Source organism: Ammospiza caudacuta, chromosome 30 (assembly GCF_027887145.1).
Source record: "Ammospiza caudacuta isolate bAmmCau1 chromosome 30, bAmmCau1.pri, whole genome shotgun sequence".
In the NCBI taxonomy this organism is placed as follows: domain Eukaryota; kingdom Metazoa; phylum Chordata; class Aves; order Passeriformes; family Passerellidae; genus Ammospiza; species Ammospiza caudacuta.
In genome coordinates this window covers 3,370,523-3,393,288 of record NC_080622.1, presented here as the reverse complement: position 1 = coordinate 3,393,288, position 22,766 = coordinate 3,370,523, and the positions used below count along the sequence as shown (strand labels likewise).

Genomic DNA, 22,766 nt, shown 5'->3' with positions numbered 1-22,766 from the left:
AAATTTGGATTAAATTGGGCCTGGGGTATTTCCCTGGTATTTCTCACCTCTGAGCAAATTAAAAATTTGGATTAAATTGGGGTTGAATTGAGGCTGGGTCATCACCCTGGTATTTCTCACTTCTGAGCAAATTAAAAATTTGGATTAAATTGGGGTTGAATTGGGATTAAATTGGGCCTGGGGTATTTCCTTGGTATTTCTCATCTTTGAGCAAATTAAATTTGGATTAAATTTGGGTTAAATTGGGATTAAATTGGGGCTGGGGCACGTCCCTGTTATTTCTTACCTCTGAGCAAATGAAATTTGGATGAAATTTGGATTAAATTGGGCCTGGGGTATTTCCCGTATTTCCCTGGTATTTCTCACCTCTGAGCAAATTAAATTTGGATTAAATTGGACCTGGGGTATTTCCCTGGTATTTCTCACCTCTGAGCAAATTGGGATTAAATTTGGATTAAATTGGGTCTGGGGCATCTCTCTGGTATTTCTCATTTTTGAGCAAATGAAATTTGGGTGAAATTTGGATTAAATTGGACCTGGGGTATTTCCCTGGTATTTCTCACCTCTGAGCAGATTAAATTGGGATTAAATTAGGATTAAATTTGACCTGGGGCATCTCCCTGTTATTTCTAATCTGTGAGCAAATTAAATTGAGATTAAATTAGGATGAAATTTGGATTAAATTGGGCCTGGGCTATTTCCCTGTTATTTCTTATATGTGACAAGATTAAATTGATATTAAATTAGGATGAAAAAGGGATTAAATTTGCCCTGGGGTATTTCCCTGCTATTTCTCACCTCTGAGCAGATTAAATTGGGAATAAATTGAGCCTGGGGTATTTCCCTGGTGTTTCTCACCTGTGAGCAAATTAAATTGAGATTCAATTTGGATTAAATTTGGCCTGGGGTATTTCCCTGGTATTTCTCACCTCTGAGCAAATTAAAAATTTGGATTAAATTGGGGTTGAATTGGGATTAAATTGGGGCTGGGGCATCTCCCTGGTATTTCTCATCTTTGAGCAAATTAAATTTGGATTAAATTTGGGTTAAATGGGGATTAAATTGGGCCTGGGGCATGTCCCTGTTATTTCTTACCTCTGAGCAAATGAAATTTGGATGAAATTTGGATTAAATTGGGGCTGGGGTATTTCCCTGGTATTTCTCACCTCTGAGCAAATTAAGTTTGGATTAAACTGGGGTTAAATTGGGGCTGGGGTATCTCCCTGGTATTTCTCATCTGTGAGCAAATGAAATTGGGATTAAATTGGGCCTGGGGTATTTCCTTGGTATTTCTCATCTTTGAGCAAATTAAATTTGGATTAAATTTGGGTTAAATTGGGAATAAATTGAGCCTGGGGTATTTCCCTGGTGTTTCTCACCTGTGAGCAAATGAAATTGGGATGAAATTTGGATTAAATTTGGCCTGGGGTATTTCCCTGGTATTTCTCACCTCTGAGCAAATTGGGATTAAATTTGGATTAAATTGGGTCTGGGGCATCTCTCTGGTATTTCTCATTTTTGAGCAAATGAAATTGAGATTAAATTTGGATTAAATTGGGTCTGGGGTATTTCCCTGGTATTTCTCACCTCTGAGCAAATTTAATTTGGATTAATTTGGGGCTGGGGCATTTCCCTGGTATTTCTCATCTCTGAGCAGATTAAATTGGGATTAAATTTGGATTAAATTTGGCCTGGGGTATTTCCCTGATATTTCTCACCTCTGAACAAATGAAGTTTGGATGAAATTGGGGTTGAATTGTGTTAGTGAGGGTGTGGCAGAGGTGGAGGAAGGGGTGATGGGGATGTTTCTGTTGAGCTTGGCTTTGCCAGCAGCACTTCAGCCCCCGTGTCCCTTGTCTGTCTGTCTGTCTGTCTGTCTGTCCGTCCACAGGAGGTGGAGTGGGTGGAGGGGCTGAAGGAGTGTTCCTGCCCCTGCTCCTGCCATGAGGGCAGCAGTGACCCCAAGCTCAAGAAGAGCAAGAGGAGGAGCTGCAGCCACTGTGGCAGCAAGGTCAGTGTGGGGCCAGGGAGGGGTCCTGGGGGTCCTGGAGCCCCCAAATCCTGGGGGAGGAGGGGGATCCAACCAAAAGTGAGCAAGGGAATCCATCCAGAGGTGAGGGGAGTCCTGGGGATCCTGGAGCCCCCCAAATCCTGGGGGAGGAAGGGAATCCATCCAGAGGTGAGGAAGGGAATCCATCTAAAAGTGACAAGGGAATCCATCCAAAGGTGAAGGGGTCCTGGGGATCCTGGAGCCCCCAAATCCTGGGGGAGGAAGGGAATCCATCCAGAGGTGAGGAGAGTCCTGGGGATCCTGGAGCCCCCAAATCCTGGGGGAGGAAAGGAATCCATCCAAAGGTGAAGGGGTCCTGGGGATCCTGGAGCCCCCAAATTCTGGGGGAGGAGGGGGATCCATCCAGAGGTGAGGAAGGGAATCCATCCAAAAGTGAGGAAGGGAATCCATCCAAAGCTGAGGGGAGTCCTGGTGATCCTCATGTCCCCCAAATCCTGGGGGAGGAAGGGAATCCATCCAAAGGTGAAGGGGTCCTGGGGATCCTGGAGCCCCCAAATTCTGGGGGAGGAGGGGGATCCATCCAGAGGTGAGGAAGGGAATCCATCCAAAGGTGCTGATCCTCGAGCTTCCCAAATCCTGGGGGAGGAAGGGAATCCTTCCAAAAGTGAGGAGGGGAATCCAGCCAGAGGTGAGAGATAAACCTCCTTCTGATCCTTGAGCCTCCCAAATTCTGGGGGAGGAAGGGAATCCATCCAAAAGTGAGGAAGGGAATCCATCCAAAGCTGAGGGGAGTCCTGGTGATCCTCATGTCCCCCAAATCCTGGGGGAGGAAGGGAATCCATCCAGAGGTGAGGAAGGGAATCCATACAGTGATGAGGGGAGTCCTGGGAGTCCTGGAGCCCCCAGATCCTGGGGGAGGAGGGGAATCCAACCAAAAGTGACAAGAGAATCCCTCCAAAGCTGAGGGGAGTCCTGGTGATCCTGGGGATGAGGAGGGGAATCCATCCAGAGATGACAAAGGGAATCCATCCAAAGGTGAAGGGGTCCTGGGGATCCTGGAGCCCCCAAATTCTGGGTGAGGAGGGGAATCCATCCAAAAGTGAGCAAGAGAATCCATCCAAAGCTGAGGGGATTCCTGGGGATCCTGGAGTCCCCCAAATCCTGGGTGAGGAAGGGAATCCATCCAGAGATAAGGGGGTTCTGCTGATTCTCAAGCTTCCCAAACCCTGGGGGAGGAAGGGAATCCATCCAAAAGTGAGGAAGGGAATCCATCCAAAGCTGAGGGGAGTCCTCCTGAGCCTCCTGCTCATCCTCATGTCCCCCAGATCCTGGGGGGAGGAAGGGGATCCATCCAGAGGTGAGAAGAGTCCTGGGGATCCTGGAGCCCCCCAGATCCTGGATGAGGAGGGGGATCCATCCAGAGGTGAGGAAGGGAATCCATCTAAAAGTGACAAGGGAATCCATCCAAAGCTGAGGGGAGTCCTGGTGATCCTCATGTCCCCCAAATCCTGGGGGAGGAAGGGAATCCATCCAAAGGTGAAGGGGTCCTGGGGATCCTGGAGCCCCCAAATTCTGGGTGAGGAAGGGAATCCATCCAAAAGTGAAGAAGGGAATCCATCTAAAGTTCAGGGGAGTCCTGGTGATCCTTGAGCCTCCCAAATCCTGGGGGAGGAAAGGAATCCATCCAAAGGTGAGGAGAGTCCTGGTGATCCTTCAGCCTCCCGAATTCTGGGTGAGGTGGGGAAGGGAATCCCAAATCCAGAGGTGAGCAAGGGGATCCATCCAGAGGTGAGGGAGGAATCCCAAATCCAGAGGTGAGGGAGGGAATCCCAAATCCAGAGGTGAGGGAGGAATCCCAAATCCAGAGGTGAGGGAGGGAATCCCAAATCCAGAGGTGAGGGAGGAATCCCAAATCCAGAGGTGAGGGAGGGAATCCCAAATCCAGAGGTGAGGGAGGGAATCCCAAATCCAGAGGTGAGGGAGGGAATCCCAAATCCAGAGGTGAGGGAGGAATCCCAAATCCAGAGGTGAGGGAGGGAATCCCAAATCCAGAGGTGAGCAAGGGGGATCCCAAATCCAGAGGTGAGGGAGGAATCCCAAATCCAGAGGTGAGGGAGGGAATCCCAAATCCAGAGGTGAGCAGGGGGATCCATCCAGAGGTGCCTCCCTGCCTGCACCTCCCTGCCCTCTCCCATCTCCTATGAGAAAAGATCCATTATTATTAGTAGTAGTAGTAGTAGTATTTGTATTGTTATTATTATTATTATTACTATTGTTGTTGTTATTAACATTATCATTAATATCATTGTTGATATTAATATTAATAAGCATAAAATAACCATATCAATAATAGTAATTGTATTAATAACAATTCTAATGACAAAAACTATACTAATAATCAATAAAAATAAAATAACAATGACAATAATAATACTACTAATGACAATTATGATGATTATAATAATGACAATAATAAAAATAAAATGACTATAACAATAATAATGTATTAATAATAATGATATTTATAATTGCAATAACAATAATTAATAAATATAATAATATATGTTAGTAATAACAGTAATGACAGTGATAGTGATAACAATAATAAATTAATAAAAATAAAACAACAATAGCAATAATAATGGTATTAATAACAATTATAATAATGGTAATGATAATAATAAGTTTAAAATGTAATAATAATGGTATTAATGATAATGATACTACTACTACTACTACTACGAATAATGATGATGATGATAATAATAGTGATAGTAATATTAGTAATAGTAGTAATATTAGTTTAGTAGTAATAGTAGTAATATTGGTCGTAGTAGTAATAATAATAATAATAAAATAATAATTTCTAAAGCAAACACAATGGCAAAGGGAAGCCCCTGGCAGGAACAGGTGTGCTTGGGAAGGACAGCCCTGTGGGTGAAGGTGCCTCTGGTTGCTTTGCAGGTGTGTGAAGGCAAATTTTATAAAAACAAAGATTGCCAGGAGCTTCCTGCCAGCCTTGCCCAGAGGGAATCCAGTCCCCAGCCGGAGGGGAAGGAGCCTGGGATGCCCAGGGAAGCTGGAGAAGAAACCCTGGAGAGCAGAGAGGAGGCAGAGGAGCCCCAGGGCAGGACAAAGGCCGGCTCCAGGAGGGGGGAGTCGCTGTCCCCAGGTGTGTGCAGCTCCTGCCTGCTGCTGGCAGCTCTGGGAGCCTCTGCTCATGGACCAGGGCAGGCTCAGGCACTGCTCTTTATTTATTTATGTTTATATATTAAATATATATTACATTATATTATATTATACTTAATATATATTATATTTAATATATATTTAATATATATTTAATATATATTACATTATATTATATTATACTTAATATATATAATATTTAATATATATTATATTATATTATATTATATTATATTATATTATATTATATTATATTATATTATACTATACTATATTATATATAGTATACTATAACACACTACAATATACTATAATGTACTAATATAGTATACTATACTACAATATACTTATATTATATTATATTATATTATATTATATTATACTATACTATACTATATTATACTATATTATATATAGTATACTATAACACACTACAATATACTATAATGTACTAATATAATATACTATACTACAATATACTAATATTATATTATATTATATTATATTATATTATATTATATTATATTATATTATATTATATTATACTATACTATATTATACTATATTATACTATATTATATATAGTATACTATAACACACTACAATATACTATAATGTACTAATATAATATACCATACTATAATATACCAATATAATATACATTATGTTCTATTTCTATTATATATGATATGTTTATATATTATATATAATATATATTTAAATATTATATACACACACACACATATATGTATATGTGATATATAATACATTTAAAATGCACATTTATTGAATATAATGAGAACTCCTAATCATTGTCTTTTCACTTTTTTTTTCCCTTGTTCCTCCACTCTGGATGCTCTAAATTCAACAAACCCTTTCCTGCCTAGAGAATTTTCTGCCCTTTTCACTATGATTACTCCATTTATAGATATATTATACATATATATCTATATATATATCTATATCTATCTATATATGTAAATATATAGATATTTAACTATACATAAATATATATGTAAATAAATATATATATTATATAATTGCATATTTATTGAATATAATGAGAAGTCCTATCATTGTCTTTTCACTTTATTTTCTCTTGTTCCTCCACTCTGGATGTTTTAAACTTAAAAAAATCTTTCCTGCCTAGAGAATATTCAGCTCTTTTCACAATGAGTACTCCATTTATAGATACATTATGTATATATATCTTTATCTATCTATATATGTAGATATATATATATATATATTGAACCATATATATGTAAATATATATATATATAAATGCATATTTATTGAATATAATGAGAACTCCTAATAATTGTCTTTTCAGTTTTTTTTCTCTTGTTCCTCCACTCTGGATGTTTTAAACTTAAAAAAATCTTTCCTGCCTAGAGAATATTCAGCTCTTTTCACAATGATTACTCCATTTATAGATATATTATATATATATATATATATATATATATGTAAGTATATATATATTTAACTATATATCAATATATATATATAATATAAATGCATATATTTAACTATATATCAACATATATATTATATAAATGCATATATTTAACTATATATCAAAAATATATATATAATATAAATGCATATATTTAACTATATATCTATATATATATATAATATAAATGCATATTCACTGGAGGGTTTTGCTCTGGGCAAGGCACTTTTGAACTCTCCATCACTTCACCCAGCAGTTGGTTTCAGCCAGAAAATTGGTGCATATTGTTTTCTTTGAAGCACAGCTGGAGTCACAGAGCTGCTCCCAGGCTGTTCTCATGTGCAGCATTGGGCCCTGTAAATAAAAATGTATTTAAAAGTCAGGGAATGGAGCGTCCTTCCAGCTTGTGTGACCTCGTTTGTGTTTCTCAGCAGGATCCCAGCTGGAAGGAAGGCTGGCCCCCAGCAGGCCTTGTGCCAAGCCTGCCCCTGCTGATGCCCAGCTTCCAGAAGGTTCCAGTGCAGCTGTGGGCGCTGCCAAGGACAGAGACTCTGCTGCCAGTGACCCCAGATGGGCACAGCCACCAAAAGCTGCTCTGAAACTACCTCAGGAAACCAAAGGCTGCCCTCGCCCTGGGGCCCTGCAGCAGCCCGGGGGGGACACGCAGGGGCTGGGCAGGGACCTGTGGACCCCAGGGCCCCATCCCTGCCAGCCTGGGGGGCTTCACTCTGACCATGGGGGCTCTGCCCTCGCTCCTGAGGGTGCCACAGAGCTCGAGGGAGCAGGAGGAGCTGAGGCCAAGCAGAGCAGCAGCTCAGGCTGCCCTGACACACAGCCCAGAGGCGGCTCTGGAGCTGCTCCCGAGGCCAGGCCGAGGTCAGGTGCCGGCAGCAGCTCCCTGGGGCAGCAGCAGCAGCAGCAGGTGGAGCCCAGGGCAGGAGCAGCAGCCCCAGGGCACAGGGAGGAGCAGCAGCGAGTGACAGAGGCCACCGTGTGTGCCAAGAACAGCAAAGTCAGCTCCACTGGGGAGAAGGTTGTGCTCTGGACCAGGTAATTCTGCCTCAGCTCCTCTTGCTGTGCCCCCTGCCTCAGCTCCTCTTGCTGGGTCATTTCTTTTCAGTTCGTGTCCCTGATTTCTGATTTCCCTTTGCTCAGTCCATGCTTGGCCCCATGAGCTGCTCCTGGCAGGGAGCACTTCAGACTGGGGAAAAAAACTGAAAACCATCTCAAAAGGTTCCTCAAAAAGCCTTAAAACCTCTCTTAAAATCTCCTTCAAGAAAAAAAAAAAAAGCCAGGGTAGCTTAGAGAAGGGTCCTGGGGTTGGGGGTGGCAGGAGGAGCCTTGTTAGGGATTGCTGAACTGGGAATTGAACTGGGAATTGAACTGGGAGTGCTGAGCTGGGAATTAAACTGGGAGTGCTGAGCTGGGATTGCTGAACTGGGAATTGAACTGGGAATTAAACTGGGATTGCTGAGCTGGGATTGCTGAGCTGGGAATGAAACTGGGAGTGCTGAACTGGGATTGCTAAAATGGGAATTAAACTGGGATTGCTGAACTGGGAATTGAACTGGGAGTGCTGAACTGGGATTGCTGAACTGGGAATTAAACTGGAATTGCTGAGCTGGGACCAGTTCAGCAATCTGGGCCGGGTAATTCTGCCTGAGCTCCTCTTGCTGTGCCCACTCTTTGGCTCCAGCTCTTGCTGGGTCGTTTATTTTTGTGTGCCTGATTTCTGACCCTTCCCTTGCTCAGTCCATGCTTGGCCCCATGAGCTGCTCCTGGCAGGGAGCACTTCAGAATGGGGAAAAAAAAAAAAACTTAAAAAAACCTTTTCAAAAGGTTCCTCAAAAAACCTTAAGAACTTCCTTCAAAAAATTAAAGCCAGGCTAAAGGAGCTCTGCTTGGAGAAGGGTCCTGGGGTTGAGGGTGGCAGGAGGAGCCTTGCTAGGGATTGCTGAACTGGGAACTGAACTGGAATTAAACTGGGATTGCTGAACTGGGATTGCTGAGTTGGGATTGCTGAACTGGGAATTAAACTGGGATTGCTGAGCTGGGATTGCTGAGCTGGGATTGTTGAGCTGGGAATGAAACTGGAATTGCTGAACTGGGATTGCTGAAATGGGATTGCTAAAATGGGAATTAAACTGGGATTGCTGAACTGGGAATTAAACTGGGATTGCTGAACTGGGATTGCTGAGCTGGGAATTGAGCTGGGACTGAAACTGAGCTGGGATTGTTGAGCTGGGAATTAAACTGGGATTGCTGAACTGGGATTGCTGAATTGGGAATTAAACTGGGATTGCTGAGCTGGGAACTGAACTGGGATTGCTGAGCTGGGATTGCTGGGCTGGGATCAGAGCTGGGGTGTTTGAGTCTCCCACTGTTTTTGGGCTGCTCTCACAGGGGTTTTGCTCTGCAGGGAGGCTGACAGAGTCATCCTCACCACGTGCCAGGAGAAGGGAGCCCACCTGGACACCTTCCACGCAATCTCCCAGAAACTGGGCAACAAAACTGCCAGTGAGGTGAGGCTGCTGTGGGACAGGGCTGGGAACCTCAGGGTGCTGCCCCATCCATCTCCCAAACTTCAGCTTGATGAAAATATCATCTCAGTTGCAAATAAAAAAATCAAAACCAAACCAAACTCTGTTTTAGTGGTGCCAAAAATCCTCTGTGCCCTGGTCCTGCCAGGGTTACCATTGGTATTTGAGCTGCACCTTTGGCCCTGGAGTTGTTTCAGTGGCTGCTCCTCAGCTCCTCCTTCTGTACAAATCTGCTTTTGTCTCTGAATGCACCTGGAGAATGAAACTGTTCCTCCAGAGCAAACAAACCCCAGAGCTCTCCCATTTCTCCTCCTTTTTGCCTCAGTCTTGTAAGAAACGCCAGCGTGGTGTTGAATTTGTGTGGAAATTCCTGAAACTCCTGAAATTGCAGTTCCATGGCAGCCCCCAGGTCACCCTGGCTCCCCTTTGCTCCCCAGGTGTCGCACAGGTTCAGGGAGCTGATGAGGCTCTTCCACACCTCCTGTGATGGCAGCTCTGAGGATGAGGAGGATGCCACCAGCACCAGCAACACTGACCAGCTGTCAGACAAAGATCTTCTGCTTTCTGAGGAGGAACCTGATGATTGAGGTGATCAAACTACTGACTGCACCAGAAAAGGGATTTATTTTGCTGCTAGACAGGTGCTGTGGAAAAATGTTTGCACAGGTACTTGAGACGGCACCTTGATTTTTTTTTTTTTTTTTGGTTCAACTTCCAGCCTGTACCAAACCAAAGGCAGGAAGTAAAATGAGAAAATCCTTTAGAACTCACTCCCCTGGGGAGTTTCAGCAGTGGAATAACAGAACTGGTGGACACTGATCTGGCCTTGGGGCCTCTGCCCAGGACCTGTAAATATTGTACCCTCAATTGTCACTTTTCATGTGACTTTTTTTAAGTTCTCCCCTCTTGTGCTGATTGTATGTGAGATAGTTACAGTCTGAATTTTCTATTTATTGTGTGGGTTTATTTGAACAGGCAGAGCAAATCCAATTTGCGCAGCTGAAAAAAAAGAAAATAAACCCAACCAAAAAGCAGCTTTCCTCCTTTGCCACACAACTGTGAGTAGGTGGAAAGCTCCACCCAGAAGATTTTTTTTGGTAATAAAATGAGAAGAAGGAACAGATTTTTTTTTGGTACTAAAACAAGAAGGGCATTTCCAAAACCATTTCTTTATTGGGGGAGCCATCTCAAAGCCACTCCCCACTGTGGATCAGTCTGAATCTGCTTCATCCTCGGATCCATCAGCTGCAGGTCCTGTCTCATAGCACTGGGCCAGGCTCCTGAGCTCCTCCAGGGCCTCCTGGACGTCGTCGAGCTCCAGCCCGGCCGCGCAGGAGCCGCCCCAGCGCCGCGGCCGCAGCTCCCGGCACAGCCCCGAGAGCAGCCCCAGCACTGCAGGGCAGCTCTGCAGGGCTGCCAGCACGGGGATGCTGCCAACAGCTGCGGGGAGACGGGCACGGAGAGGGTTAAACAGCGCCGGGCATTGGGCACGGCGAGGGTTAAACAGCACCGGGCATTGGGCACGGCGAGGGTTAAACAGCACCGGGCATCGGGCACAGAAAGGGTTAAACAGCGCCGGACATCAGGCACGGAGAGGGTTAAACAGGCACCAGAACCTCAAACAGGCACCAAACCCTCAGCCACCAGCCAAGCACAGCAAGGGTTAAACAGCCCCAGCCAGGCACAGAAAGGGTTAAAAAGCACCAGAACCTCGGGCACAGCAAGGGTTAAACAGACACCAAACCCTCAGCCACCAGTCAGGCACAGCAAGGGTTAAACAGCACTGGACATCGGGCACGGAGAGGGTTAAACAGCACCAAACCCTCAGTAACCAGCCAGGCACAGCAAAGGTTAAACAGCACCAGACATCAGGCACAGCAAGGGTTAAACAGCACCAGACATCAGGCACAGCAAGGGTTAAACAGGCACCAGAACCTCGGGCACAGCGAGGGTTAAACAGGCACCAAACCCTCAGCCACCAGCCAGGCACAGCAAAGGTTAAACAGCCCCAGCCAGGCACAGCAAGGGTTAAACAGCCCCAGCCAGGCACAGCAAGGGTTAAAAAGCGCCAGAACCTCGGGCACAGCAAGGGTTAAACAGCACCAAACCCTCAGTAACCAGCCCAGGCACAGCGAGGGTTAAACAGACATCTGGTTATTGATAATTTTGGTTATTGCTATTTTGGGTTATCAATAATTTTTGTTATCAGTAATTTTGGGGTGTCATTGATAACTTTGACAGTCGCTGATAATTTTCCCCTCTGTCAGGCCCTGCTCTCTCTGTTGCAGAGTTTAAGGGGTGTTTTGTCCAGGCACAGCAAGGGTTAAACAGCACCAAAACCTCAGCCCTTGAGCTCAGCTGCTCACAGCTCTGCACACTGGGTTGGCTTGGTATTAATAACCCTGGTTATTGATAATTTTGGTTATCAATAACCCTGGTTATTGATAATCATGCTTATTAATAATCCTGGTTATTGATAATTGCAGTTATCAATAATCCTGGTTATTGATAATTGCAGTTATTGATAATATCAATAACCAGGTTATTTATAATCCTGGTTATTAATAATCTTGGTTATTGATAATCCTGGTTATTAATACTTTTATTAATTGATAATTTTGGTTATTGATAATTTTGGTTATTGATAACTTTGGGTTGTCATTGATAATTCTGGGTTGTCATTGATAACTTTGGGTTGTCATTGATAACTTTGGGTTGTCATTGATAATTCTGGGTTGTGATTGATAACTTTGGGTTGTCGTTGATAATTCTGGGTTGTCATTGATAACTTTGGGTTGTCATTGATAACTTTGGGTTGTCATTGATAATTCTGGGTTGTGATTGATAACTTTGGGTTGTCGTTGATAATTCTGGGTTGTCATTGATAATTGTGGGTTGTCATTGATAATTGTGGGTTGTCATTGATAACTTTGGGTTGTCATTGATAATTGTGGGTTGTCATTGATAACTTTGGGTTGTCATTGATAACTTTGGGTGGTCATTGATAACTTTCCCCCTGCCAGGCCCTGCTCTCTGTGGCAGTTTCAGGGCTGTTTTGTTTGTTCCTTACCTGCTGAGGACGAGCCCCGGGCTCTGTCCTGGAGGAATCCCCGTGTGCTCAGCAGAGGAGAGAAGAACTGTGGGAAGGGAGCCTGGGTGTGACAGGGCTGCTGGAACACGTGGGCCGTGCTGTGGGGAGATCAATAAAGTCACCAGAGCCCCCCGAGTGTCCCCTGTGCCATTCCAGCTCCCCCTGAAGCTCCAAACCCGCACCCACCTGAAGGCTCCGGGGAACTGCATGTGGAGGTAGTGCTGGAGCACCTGCTCAGGGCTCTCTCTCTGCCTGCAAAGCAAACCCAGCATTTCCCAGCTCCTTTTTGGCTGTTTTGCTCTAAAACCAGCAGCATCAGTCCCTGGGCTGCCCCTCAGTGGGTGTTTCCATCCTGCAGGAGGTGCAGCTCGGGCGCTGGTTTACCTGCTGGCCTTCTCCCGGCACATCCCTCGCAGCACAGCAGACTGAGCAAAGCAGGAGCTGAGTTTCTTGTGCTCCTTGCAGGAGGACAGGAGCTGCCAGGGCACGTCCTGGTGGGCACCCAGCACGTCAGGCAGCGAGGAGCCAGCCGGGGCAGGCAGGGGAAGAGCTGCCCAGGCAGCCACAACCTGGATTTGGGCGACAAAACAGAGTCTGGGATGCTCTCCTGGCACAGCTGGAGCCGTGCAGCACAGCTGGAAGGGCCCCTCCTCATCCTCACCTTCCTCCCAGAGAAGGTGAGCGAGTCAGCAAGGTGCAGCATGGAGGCCTGGGAGGAGCAGAGCCTGTAGGGAGCCGTGAGGGTGTCGAGGGCTGCAGCCAGGATGGCGCTGCTGTGGTAGCTCAGGGATGCCTGGGGAGGGGACAAGGCAGGAACTGCAGGGCAGCTCGGAGTTTGTGTTTAACTTAAACCAGATTGTAAACTGTGCCTTTAAAAGAGATGGATTGTAAACTGTGCCTTTAAAAGAGGTGGTTTGCAGTTATTTCATGGTTAGGATAAGCAGCCAGGGTGGAACTGCAGCTCCAGCCCAGCTGTTGCTTAACAAATTCTTTGCTGCCACTTTTCTTATCTTTTTTAGGCTCCTTAAAGCTGCAGTGAGGCTGGAGTTACTCCAAACATGGGGAATAATTGTAGTAAAGCCTTTTCCTCAGTGCCAGCACCCACCAGAAAGCACAAGGGCCAAGGAAATGTGTTAATATTTTCAAAAGCAGGAAGAAAACTACAGAAATGAAAAGTTGGCAGCTCAAAACGCCAGTGAAAAAGGAAGAAAAGGTCTCTGCTGAGCAGAACAGCAGCAAGAAAAACCACCAAAATATAGAACTGCAGGAAACACTGAGAGGGGTGAAGCTGCAGGAGCTCAAGGCCAGCACTTACATTGTATTTTATGTATGGAAATGTCACAGGAGGTTCTGGCTTGAGTCCCAAGCTCCCATTGAGTGACAGGGGGCAGAGGAGAGAGCTGTGACGGGACAGGTGGGCAATGCCCAGGGCTGTGTTCATCAGTCTGTAAAAACTCTTCTGAGGGTCCTGGGGGGGAAAAAATCCAACCCTTGGAACCAACAAGAACCTGCCAAAGGCAGGCTGGGCTCCTGCTCTGGGCTCCCTCGGTGTTTACTCACTCCCACAGCACTCAGGACTGGAGCCAGGCCCCAGGTCAGGATCCCCTTGCGTGCGTACTCATCGCGGAGCAGTTCCGTCACCCTGGCACCAACTCCAGAGAATCCATTGTGGAGGTCACAGAGCACCTGAAACCCCTGTGGGAAACCAGCAGCACCTCAGATTGTGCTTCAGCTTGAGCAGAAAGTTTCCTGGAAGCAAAGGGAGCTGGGACAAGGTGAGGACCTGGAGGTAATCACACTCCTCAACAAAGAAGTGCAGCCGATCTTCCAGCTCCTCCACACAGGCAGGGTCCTGCAGGAGGCTTTCACCTTGCCCAAAGCCTTCGAGACAGCCACAATCCCTGAGGGAAAAAGGGGTAAAGAGGGGTTATTTTATCCCTTTTATTCACCCTTAAAGGCAAAACTCAGCCCTGGTTTGGGTTCAGGAGCAAAGCCCTGGCCATACCCATCGTGCAGGTACTGCCGGATCACGTAGAGACTCTTGGGGTGCAGGTTCACACTGAGGTAATCAGACCAGAGCCTGGTGGAGGGAGTGTCCTGGGACCCTGCAGGAGAGGAACCTGCAGGGGACAGAGGGGAGAGCAAAGGTCCTGGCAGCTCTGAGCATCCCCATGAATGTAAAATCAGTTTTTTAACATGTTCTGAGCATCCCCTTGGAGCTCTGAGCACCCCCATGAATGTAAAATCAGTTTTCTAACATGCTCTAAGTAAGCATCTCTTTTCAGTTCCTGAGCATCCCCTTGGAGCTCTAAGCATTCCCCTTCAGCTCTGAGCATCCCCATGAATGTAAAATCAGTTTTCTACCATGCTCTGAGCATCCCCTTTCCGTTCCTGAGAATCCCCTTTCAGGTCTGACCATCCCCTTTCAGTTCTGAGCATCCCCAAAATGCAAAACCAAGTTTTTTAACTTATCCAGGGACGGTTTTTTAGCCCATCTGCTGGGCTGAAAAACCTGGATAAATTAAAAAATTGGCTCAGCCCATCTGCCCCAGCTCTCCACAAGCCAAGCACCGTTATCCCGCCGTTTTCCTTCTCCCACAGCAGGGACCAGGGAATTCTCATTTCTGCCTTTCTGGAGCCGAACCCAGCCCGCAATACCTGGCCCCGCAGCGCCGGGGTTCCCCTTGGCGTCCCCGGCCGCGTCTCCCTGCGGGAACAATCCCGGCCCGGTTACCGGGCGCTCCGCCTCGGAGCCGGGCCGGGCGCGGTGCGGGCCCCGCGCTCACCCTGCGGCTCCCGGAGTCCCGCGGCGCGCGGCCCCGCTCCCGGTAATCGGCGACGGCGCCGTCCCTGCGACACAAAGCGGCGGCAGCTGCGGGAGCCCGGCCCGGCCCGCACCGCGCTCACCGGCGGCCCCGTCCCGCATTCACCCGTTTAGCGGAGGCTCCGGTCCCGTCCCGCACTCACCGGCGGCCCCATCCCCGTCCCGCACTGTCCCGCACTCCCCAGCTCACCGGCGGCCCCGTCCCGTTTCCTCCCGCACCATCCCCAGCTCACCGGCGGCTCCGTCCCATCCCGTCCCGCCCCGCTCCCGTCCCGCACTCACCGGCTCACCGGTGGCCCCATTCCGCCCCGGTCCCGTCCCGTTCCCTCCCGTCCCATCCTGCCCTATCCCCACTCACCAGCTCACCGGCGGCTCCGTGCCCTCCCCGTCCGCTCTGAGCGCGCCCACGCCGCCTGCAAACAGAGCCCGGTCACGGCGGGGCCGCCCGGTGCCCGCATTCCCCCCGCTGCCCGCACCCATCCCGCCCGCTGCCCGATCCCGCCCGCTGCCCGCATTCCCCCCGGTGCCCGCACCCATCCCGCCCGGTGCCAGATCCCGCCCGGTGCCCGCGCCCATCCCGCCCGGTGCCAGATCCCGCCCGGTGCCCGCACCCATCCCGCCCGGTGCCAGATCCCGCCCGCGGTACCTTTCAGCTCCAGCGCCACCAGCCGCGGCTCGGGGCTCTCGGTGCCGCCCGGGCCGCGGCCGAAGCGGAGCAGCGCGGCCGCGCGGAGCTCGTTGTGCTCGTCGGGGCTGCGCAGCGCCGCGGCCTGCGGGGAATGGCAGGGAGGGAAACGCGATCAGAGCGAGCCCCGGGCCCGGCCCGACCCCCGGCCCCGTCCCGTCCCGCACCTGCAGCCCCCACCAGTGCGCGCCCACGCAGCCCGAGTAGTGCCCGAGCTGCAGCGTGACCGCCTCCCCCGGCATCGCCCCGCAGCAACGGAACCGGGAGCGCGTCACGGGGCCCGCCCCGGACGGGCGGAGACGCCAGCGGGGGCGGGAACGGGCGCGGGACCGGGACACGGACACGGACACGGACGCGAAGAGCGGGGGAACGGAGCCTTTATTGCGCTAGAGGGGCCCCGCCAGACGGTCCAGCTGCCGTGGGTTGGAGCCGCTGAGGAATTGCAGCTCCGCTTTGCCGTCCTCGGTGTGCGCTGCGAGGGAGAAAAACAGAAAAACTGAGCTGGAGGAGGGAGGGAGGGATGGAGGGAACAGCTCCGGTTTTCCCCCTCGCCCAGCACCGACCTTTCTCGTGCTGCAGCCACCTCCGCTCCAGGTAGTAGCCGTAGCAGCTCTCGAACTCCCTGGGGCTGTAGTTGGGGACCGGGATGGGCACAAAGGGGTCCAAGGCATCGAAACCCTCCTGGGAAGGGAGGTCAGGCACGGTCAGTGCTGGGGGCTGGCTGGGGACACGGCCCAGAGCTCAGTCACGGAGTTTTGGAGGATCCAGAGTTGGAAGGGACCCACAGGGATGGGCCAGTCCTGGCCCTGGGACAGCCCAGCGATGCCATCCTGTGCCTGGGAGTGGTGTCCAAGTGCTCCTGGAGCTCTGGCAGCCCTGGGGCTGTGCCCATTCCTTGTTCAGTGCCCATTCCCTCTAGGAGAAAAACCTTTTCCTGCTGTCCATCCCAGTCCTTCCAGATCCAACCTTTTCCTGCTCTCCAGCCCAGCCCTGCCTGACACAGCTCCAGGCATTCCCTTGGGTCCTGTCCTGCTCACAGAAATCAGAGCTGCCCCTCTGGAGGAGCTGCAGATCCCTGAGATCTCCTTTCAGGCTCCTCTTTTCCAGCTGGACAGAAATGCCCTCAGATGCTCCTCATCCTCATGTCCCTCCTTGGGACACCCTCAGCAGCTTCAGACCTTTCACAGATTGTGATGCCCAGGGCACTTTTGGCTCCCCTGGCACTCAGGGCACTGCTGACCCAAAGGTGTGTGTGACCCACAGAGACCCTCACCAGTGTCCCCTTGAACAGAACCAGCTCACCAAACATTATTTTTGTTTGTTTCCCAATGTGAAGAGGGGCAAAAAACCCCAAAGAGGCCGTGACTGACCTTTCCCAGCAGCTCCTGGGGAGTGTAGGCAGAGCTGGGCTTGAAGAGAGAGCCAGTCTGGCTCAGGGTGGTCACAATGGCACCTCCACTCTGGAAAGCAGAGCAGAAATAAAAATCCTGTCAGCTGCAAACTCACTGCTGGTTCAGGATCAACCCCTGAGGCATTTTTTATTGCAGGATGGAGCTTGTCCAGAGCAGGGTTCCATGGTGGAGCCCCTCTGGAGCCAGGCTGGACAAGGGAAAGAGCTCAGAGCCCCTCCAGGACCTGATGGGGCTCCAGGAGAGCTGGAGAGTGACAGGGGACAAGGGATGGAGGGACAGGACAGGGGGAATGGTTTCACAGCAATAGGGCAGGGTTGGGTGGGATATTGGGAAGGAATTCCTGGCTCTGAGGGTGGGCAGGCCCTGGCACAGGTGCCCAGAGCAGCTGTGGCTGCCCCTGCATCCCTGGCAGTGCCCAAGGCCAGGCTGGATGGGGCTGGAAGCACCTGGGACAGTGGGCAATGTCCCTGCCCATGGCAGGGGTGGCACTGGGTGGGCTTTAAAATCCCGTTCTGGGATCTGGATTCTTCAAAAATTCTGCAAGATTAACTTTTTATAATGCTCCAGACCACACTAACCAGGCTGCTCCGTGTGAGCACAGGGAAAATGAATATACAGCTCATGTTCCCAGGGTTGGCATTAAAACTTTTCTTACTTATTATGGGTTTTCTATGCCAACAAGTGAAATAATTTAAAATGGACTCTCCTATACAGCTTTAGTTGTTCTAGCTCTGGGGACTGAAAAAGCAGCAGGAGGAGTTGATCTCCTGCAGCAAAATGTTGAGAAAGCAGAAGTTCTCACTAGCTCAAAGCACTCACAACCCAAAGGGCTGTCAGACACCTCCAGCTCAGGGTCCCCCAGCAGAGCTTGCCAGGAGGATCAGAAAATGCTGCTGCAGATCCCAGCTGTGCTCATTCTGCTCACAAACACTGCTGAGACACTGCAGCTCTCCCTCAGCACTGCTCCACTCGTGGCTCTGGGCTTGTGGCAGATTCATTGCTGGGATTTCCCTGCTGGGGTTTCACTGTTGGGGTTTCATTGTTGGGATTTCACGGCTGGGATTTAATTTCTGGGATTTCACTGCTGGGGTTTCACTGTTGGGATTTCGCTGCTGGGATTGCATTGCTGGGATTGCATTGCTGGGGTTTCACTGCTGGGATTTCACTGTTGGGGTTTCCCTGCTGGGATTTGCTGCTGGGGTTTCACTGCTGGGATTTCACTGTTGGGATTTCACTGTTGGGATTTCACAGCTGGGATTTCACTGCTGGGGTTTCACTGCTGGGGTTTCACTGTTGGGATTTCACTGCTGGGATTTCACTGTTGGGGTTTCACTGCTGGGATTTCACTGTTGGGGTTTCACTGCTGGGATTGCATTGCTGGGATTGCATTGCTGGGGTTTCACTGCTGGGGTTTCACTGCTGGGGTTTCACTGCTGGGATTTCACTGTTGGGATTTCACTGCTGGGGTTTCACTGTTGGGGTTTCACTGTTGGGGTTTCACTGCTGGGATTTCACTGCTGGGGTTTCACTGCTGGGATTTCACTGCTGGGATTGCATTGCTGGGATTGCATTGCTGGGATTTCACTGCTGGGGTTTCACTGCTGGGATTTCACTGCTGGGGTTTCACTGCTGGGGTTTCCCTGCTGGGGTTTCGCTGCTGGAGAGGCAGAGCCTGGAACTCACCCAGTCGTTCCTCAGCATCTTCCGCAGGTTGTGCACGAGCGTCAGCTCCTCTGGAGAGACCTGCTGGAGATGTCTGCATCACTATTGCATTGCCAGCAGCTTCAAATTCCCCTCCCCTCCTTCCAACCAGCCTGGCAGGATCATTTCTACCCTTCAGGCACGTTTTTATCTTTGCTTTCCCTCAAAGCAAGCCTGAGTCATGCTGCACTGAGCACCAGCCAGGCCCTGCCCCTCCAACAACACCCACCTGCACTTCTGCCTCAGGGAGAGACAGGGAAAACTCAGGAAAATTTGTCTAAAGCACAATATGAACCTTTTAGGCCCCTCCAAAGCCTGAACATTTTCGGAGGTTGCCACAGAATTAAAATTAAGCAGCTCCCCCCTGCAGCAGGAATCCCCCAGGGCAGAGCTCTGGGGGAATGATGCCTTAGGATTTTAGCTTTTATAATTTTAAAACATTATATATTTTTAAATTTTATAATTTTAAAACAAAATATAGTTTTAAAATATATTTATAATTTAAAAATATTATATATAAAAAAATTATATATTATAAATTTTCTATATCTGTAATCCTGCAATTCTTTGGTGTATAACTCTAAACTCCATATACACTGCCAGCTACAGCTTTCCCATTTTTGGGCAGACACAAAAATTCCTCTCCAGGCCTGGCAATCAAGGACACCTCACTGTCTCAAGCCTTGAGAAATGTAAAATAAAAGTGAGTTGGGGGGAGCAAATTTGGGGTAAATTATTTCATTATCTGGAGCTGTAATTAGAACATTAACCCCCAAAATAGAAATGAACCAAATTTCTGAAAGTGTGAAACCTGTGATGTCCATTTTGTGTGCAGCTCCTGGGGCCTTTGTCTGCCCAAAATGTACCTGAAGGCCCCTCAATAAAAATAACTGCTTTTATTCTCTTAATTTTATCTGTCCTAAAGAAGAACAACTTTGCTCTAAAACTTCTATCTTGCTTCATACTTCTTTCTATATTCTAAAACCCCAAACTTTTAAGTTTTGTTTGTTTTTAGGTAACCCAAAAAGGCACCTGTGGAAGAGGTTTTACAGTGACTGGTGTGAGCCAGAGAAAAGTTTAAGAAGGGGATCCGTGTTTACACCAGAAAGAATTTTCTACCAAGGTTGTTGACACAGAAACCAAGAAAGAAAGAGGGAGAAATAAGAGAAACTATGAGCGCTTTGCCTGTCTCTCGTGACGAATGAGCAAAGCGTCGACTTCTGAGTTTTGACAGAACGTATAAAAAGCACGCGTGGCTAGAATAAATTTTTGAAGAGAAGCCTTCAGAAACGGAGCGTTTTTGGCACCGTGACCGTCCCACCCCCCCAGGCCCATCCTCACGGGGCTCTTGTCCTCCTTGCTCAGCGTGGTCCTGCCCCAGAGCGCGTTGGCGCCGTCCACGGCCACCAGGAGCCGGCGGGGCCCGCGCTGGCCCTGCAGCCTCAGCTCCCTCAGCAGCGCCCCCACGGCATCGCTGGCGCTCCGCACCCGCGCCAGGCCCTGCGGGGACAAACACGGGACACAAACGCGGCTCAGCTCCTCTGTCCCCGGCTGGGCTCTGTTTGTCATCTCTTAGAGACAGGGCAGTTATCTTAATTGTTAATATTAACCCTATTCAACGCTGTTACAACAGGGACACAAACGCGGCTCAGCTGCTTCTGTCCCGGGCTGGGCTCTGTTTGTCATCTCTTAGAGACAGGGCAGTTAGCTGCTGTTTATTGTTAAAATTAACACTGTTTAACACTGTAAAAATCATGTGGGGCAGTTATCTGCTATTAATTGTTAATATTAACCCTATTCAACGCTGTTACAACAGGGACACAAGGCACGGCTCAGCTGCTTCTGTCCCGGGCTGGGCTCTGTTTGTCATCTCTTAGAGACAGGGCAGTTAGCTGCTGTTTATTGTTAAAATTAACACTGTTTAACACTGTAAAAATCATGTGGGGCAGTTATCTGCTATTAATTGTTAATATTAACCCTATTCAACGCTGTTAAAACAGGGACACAAGGCAGGGCTCAGCTCCTCTGTCCCCGGCTGGGCTCTGTTTGTCACCTCTTAGAGACGGGGCAGTTAGCTGCTGTTTGTTGTTGTTGGAAAAGAAATGAAATTTAGCAAAATGTTTAATTACAGTGAGTTGTGTGTGAGCTGGTTTGTTAAAAAGTAGTTTTGTGGCCGTTGAAAGTGTGTGTTGGGTTTTGTGTGTAACCTAGCGGGTAGTCTTAGGGATTTAATAAATATTTAAACTAGTGCAGTGTTAAAATCATGTGGGGCAGTTACATGCTGTTAATTGTTAAAATTAACACTGTTAAAAGCAGGTGGGGCAGTTCTCTGCTGTTAATTTTAATTAAGACTGTTATAACCAGGTTGGGGCAGTTAGCTGCTGTTAATTAAAATTAACACTGTTTAACACTGTTAAAACCAGGTAGAGCAGTTATCTTCTGTAAATTATTAAAATTAACACTGTTTAACACTGTTAAAACCAGGTGGGGCAGTTATGTGCTGTTAATTAAAATTATCACTGTTTAACACTGTTAAAACCAGGTGGGGCAGTTATGTGCTGTTAATTAAAATTAACACTGTTTAACACTGTTAAAACCAGGTTGGGGCAGTTATCTGCTGTTAATTAAAATTAACACTGTTTAACACTGTTAAAGCCAGGTGGGGCAGTTGTCTGCTGTAAATAATTATAATAATTCAGAGGGAGAGGATTTCTTGCTAGGGGGTGACTTTTGGGCAGCTCCTCCAGGGGAAGACAAACTGACAGTCAACAACCTCTCCCAAGAGCAGCTCGAGCACCAAAACGTGGAAATCTCAAATTCTAACTTTGCCATCCACCCAAATTCTCTGCACAATTTTCTTTCCAGATCCACCACATCATCTTTTGTGCACAGGGAGACACCTCCTGTTTCCCAGGAGTCAGATTTTTAAGATCTTCAGGAGCAATCTGTCCCACCAACCCAGGATGCTCTGGTCCAAGGTGAGGCCACACCAGCAGCAGAGTTTGCTCCTTACCTGCTCCACCACTTCCCTCAAAGGTCTGCCCTCCTCTGTGCTTTCTCTTTTGCCCCAAATGTATTTTTTTTGTGTTTTTATCTGTTGGGGAGAAAACAACGATGAGATTGGGGATGGCAAGGGCTGGATGGCAGAATGTGGGAGAAGCACCAGAGGGATGCAAAGTGCTTTTCCTGCAGGGGTTGGGGTTTGCAGCCACAAACCTCGTCCAGGAAACGTTCATTGGAGGTTTTGAAGTTCTTGAGCCACACCGAGGCCTGCAGAGGCTGATCCAGCCTGTCCTTCTTGTAGGAAGACTGGAAAAGCTCCTTGCAGTTCTTCACCCACAGATGAGCTGTCAGCAAAAAAAAAAAAAAAAAAAAAAAAAAAAAAAAAAAAAAAAAAAAAAAAAGGTAAAGTTGGTTTGGATTTTATTTTGTGGGGTTTTTTTTGTTTTTTTTTTTTTTTAAGGCAAAATAATGGTATGAGGTGGGGTGTTTGTGCAATGCTCTATTGTATTTGTTTTTGGGTTTTTTTGGTGGGATATCCTACAACTCCCAAACAATCTCTTCCCATGCTTGGTAATAATGGAGAAAACCAAACTGGCCGCAAGGATGTGTGAAAATAACTAATTATGCTCTGTTTTATTTGGAGATTTTTGTGTTTTGTGTTTTATGAGCCTTTTCCACTATGAAAAAACAAGGACAGATTTTGGTGGGATATCCTACAGCTCCCAAACAATCTCTTCCCATGCTTGGTAACAATGGAGAAAACCAAACTGGCCCAAAGGATGTGTGAAAATAACTAATTATGCTCTGATTTATTTGGGTTTTTTTTGTGTTTTATGTTTTGTGTTTTATGA

The 22,766-nt window shown here is 48.0% G+C and overlaps 3 protein-coding genes across 3 annotated transcripts in view; 1 reads left to right on the top strand and 2 right to left on the bottom strand.

Annotated features, from left to right (window-relative positions):
• The window catches only part of LOC131569673 (GON-4-like protein), a 59,237-nt gene extending 46,900 nt beyond the window's left edge, over nucleotides 1–12,337 (top strand). The window contains exons 27-32 of the mRNA XM_058821929.1: nucleotides 1,892–2,011; nucleotides 4,976–5,183; nucleotides 7,091–7,709; nucleotides 9,079–9,181; nucleotides 9,637–9,787; nucleotides 12,223–12,337. Coding sequence (XP_058677912.1) covers nucleotides 1,892–2,011; nucleotides 4,976–5,183; nucleotides 7,091–7,709; nucleotides 9,079–9,181; nucleotides 9,637–9,786 — 1,200 coding nt within the window. The 3' untranslated portion in view covers nucleotide 9,787; nucleotides 12,223–12,337. The remainder of the gene's footprint in view (nucleotides 1–1,891; nucleotides 2,012–4,975; nucleotides 5,184–7,090; nucleotides 7,710–9,078; nucleotides 9,182–9,636; nucleotides 9,788–12,222) is intronic.
• Nucleotides 9,838–16,160, bottom strand: MSTO1 (misato mitochondrial distribution and morphology regulator 1). The gene is made up of 14 exons (XM_058821930.1): nucleotides 15,967–16,160; nucleotides 15,761–15,884; nucleotides 15,473–15,527; nucleotides 15,077–15,140; nucleotides 14,949–14,997; nucleotides 14,296–14,410; nucleotides 14,074–14,191; nucleotides 13,851–13,985; nucleotides 13,606–13,758; nucleotides 12,952–13,083; nucleotides 12,675–12,859; nucleotides 12,477–12,542; nucleotides 12,270–12,388; nucleotides 9,838–10,639 (listed from the first exon to the last, which is right to left on the bottom strand). The coding sequence occupies exons 1-14, from the start codon at nucleotides 16,039–16,041 to the stop codon at nucleotides 10,410–10,412; spliced, it is 1,620 nt and encodes a 539-aa protein (XP_058677913.1). The 5' UTR covers nucleotides 16,042–16,160; the 3' UTR covers nucleotides 9,838–10,409.
• The window catches only part of DAP3 (death associated protein 3), a 29,908-nt gene continuing 23,302 nt past the window's right edge, over nucleotides 16,161–22,766 (bottom strand). The window contains exons 8-14 of the mRNA XM_058821931.1: nucleotides 22,129–22,259; nucleotides 21,926–22,006; nucleotides 20,254–20,412; nucleotides 18,895–18,954; nucleotides 17,170–17,259; nucleotides 16,363–16,480; nucleotides 16,161–16,271 (exon numbers count right to left, since the gene is read on the bottom strand). Of these exons, the coding sequence (XP_058677914.1) occupies nucleotides 16,186–16,271; nucleotides 16,363–16,480; nucleotides 17,170–17,259; nucleotides 18,895–18,954; nucleotides 20,254–20,412; nucleotides 21,926–22,006; nucleotides 22,129–22,259 (725 nt within the window). The 3' untranslated portion in view covers nucleotides 16,161–16,185. The remainder of the gene's footprint in view (nucleotides 16,272–16,362; nucleotides 16,481–17,169; nucleotides 17,260–18,894; nucleotides 18,955–20,253; nucleotides 20,413–21,925; nucleotides 22,007–22,128; nucleotides 22,260–22,766) is intronic.

Coding starts and splice junctions, on each gene's coding strand:
- MSTO1 (XM_058821930.1), bottom strand. CDS start 16,041: ATGCCGGGGGAGGCGGTCACGCTGCAGCTCGGGCACTACTCGGGCTGC. Junction 15,528..15,760: donor GGTGGCGCTGGAGCTGAAAG/GTACCGCGGGCG, acceptor CTCTGTTTGCAG/GCGGCGTGGGCGCGCTCAGA. Junction 13,084..13,605: donor TTCCATACATAAAATACAAT/GTAAGTGCTGGC, acceptor TCCCCTCCCCAG/GCATCCCTGAGCTACCACAG.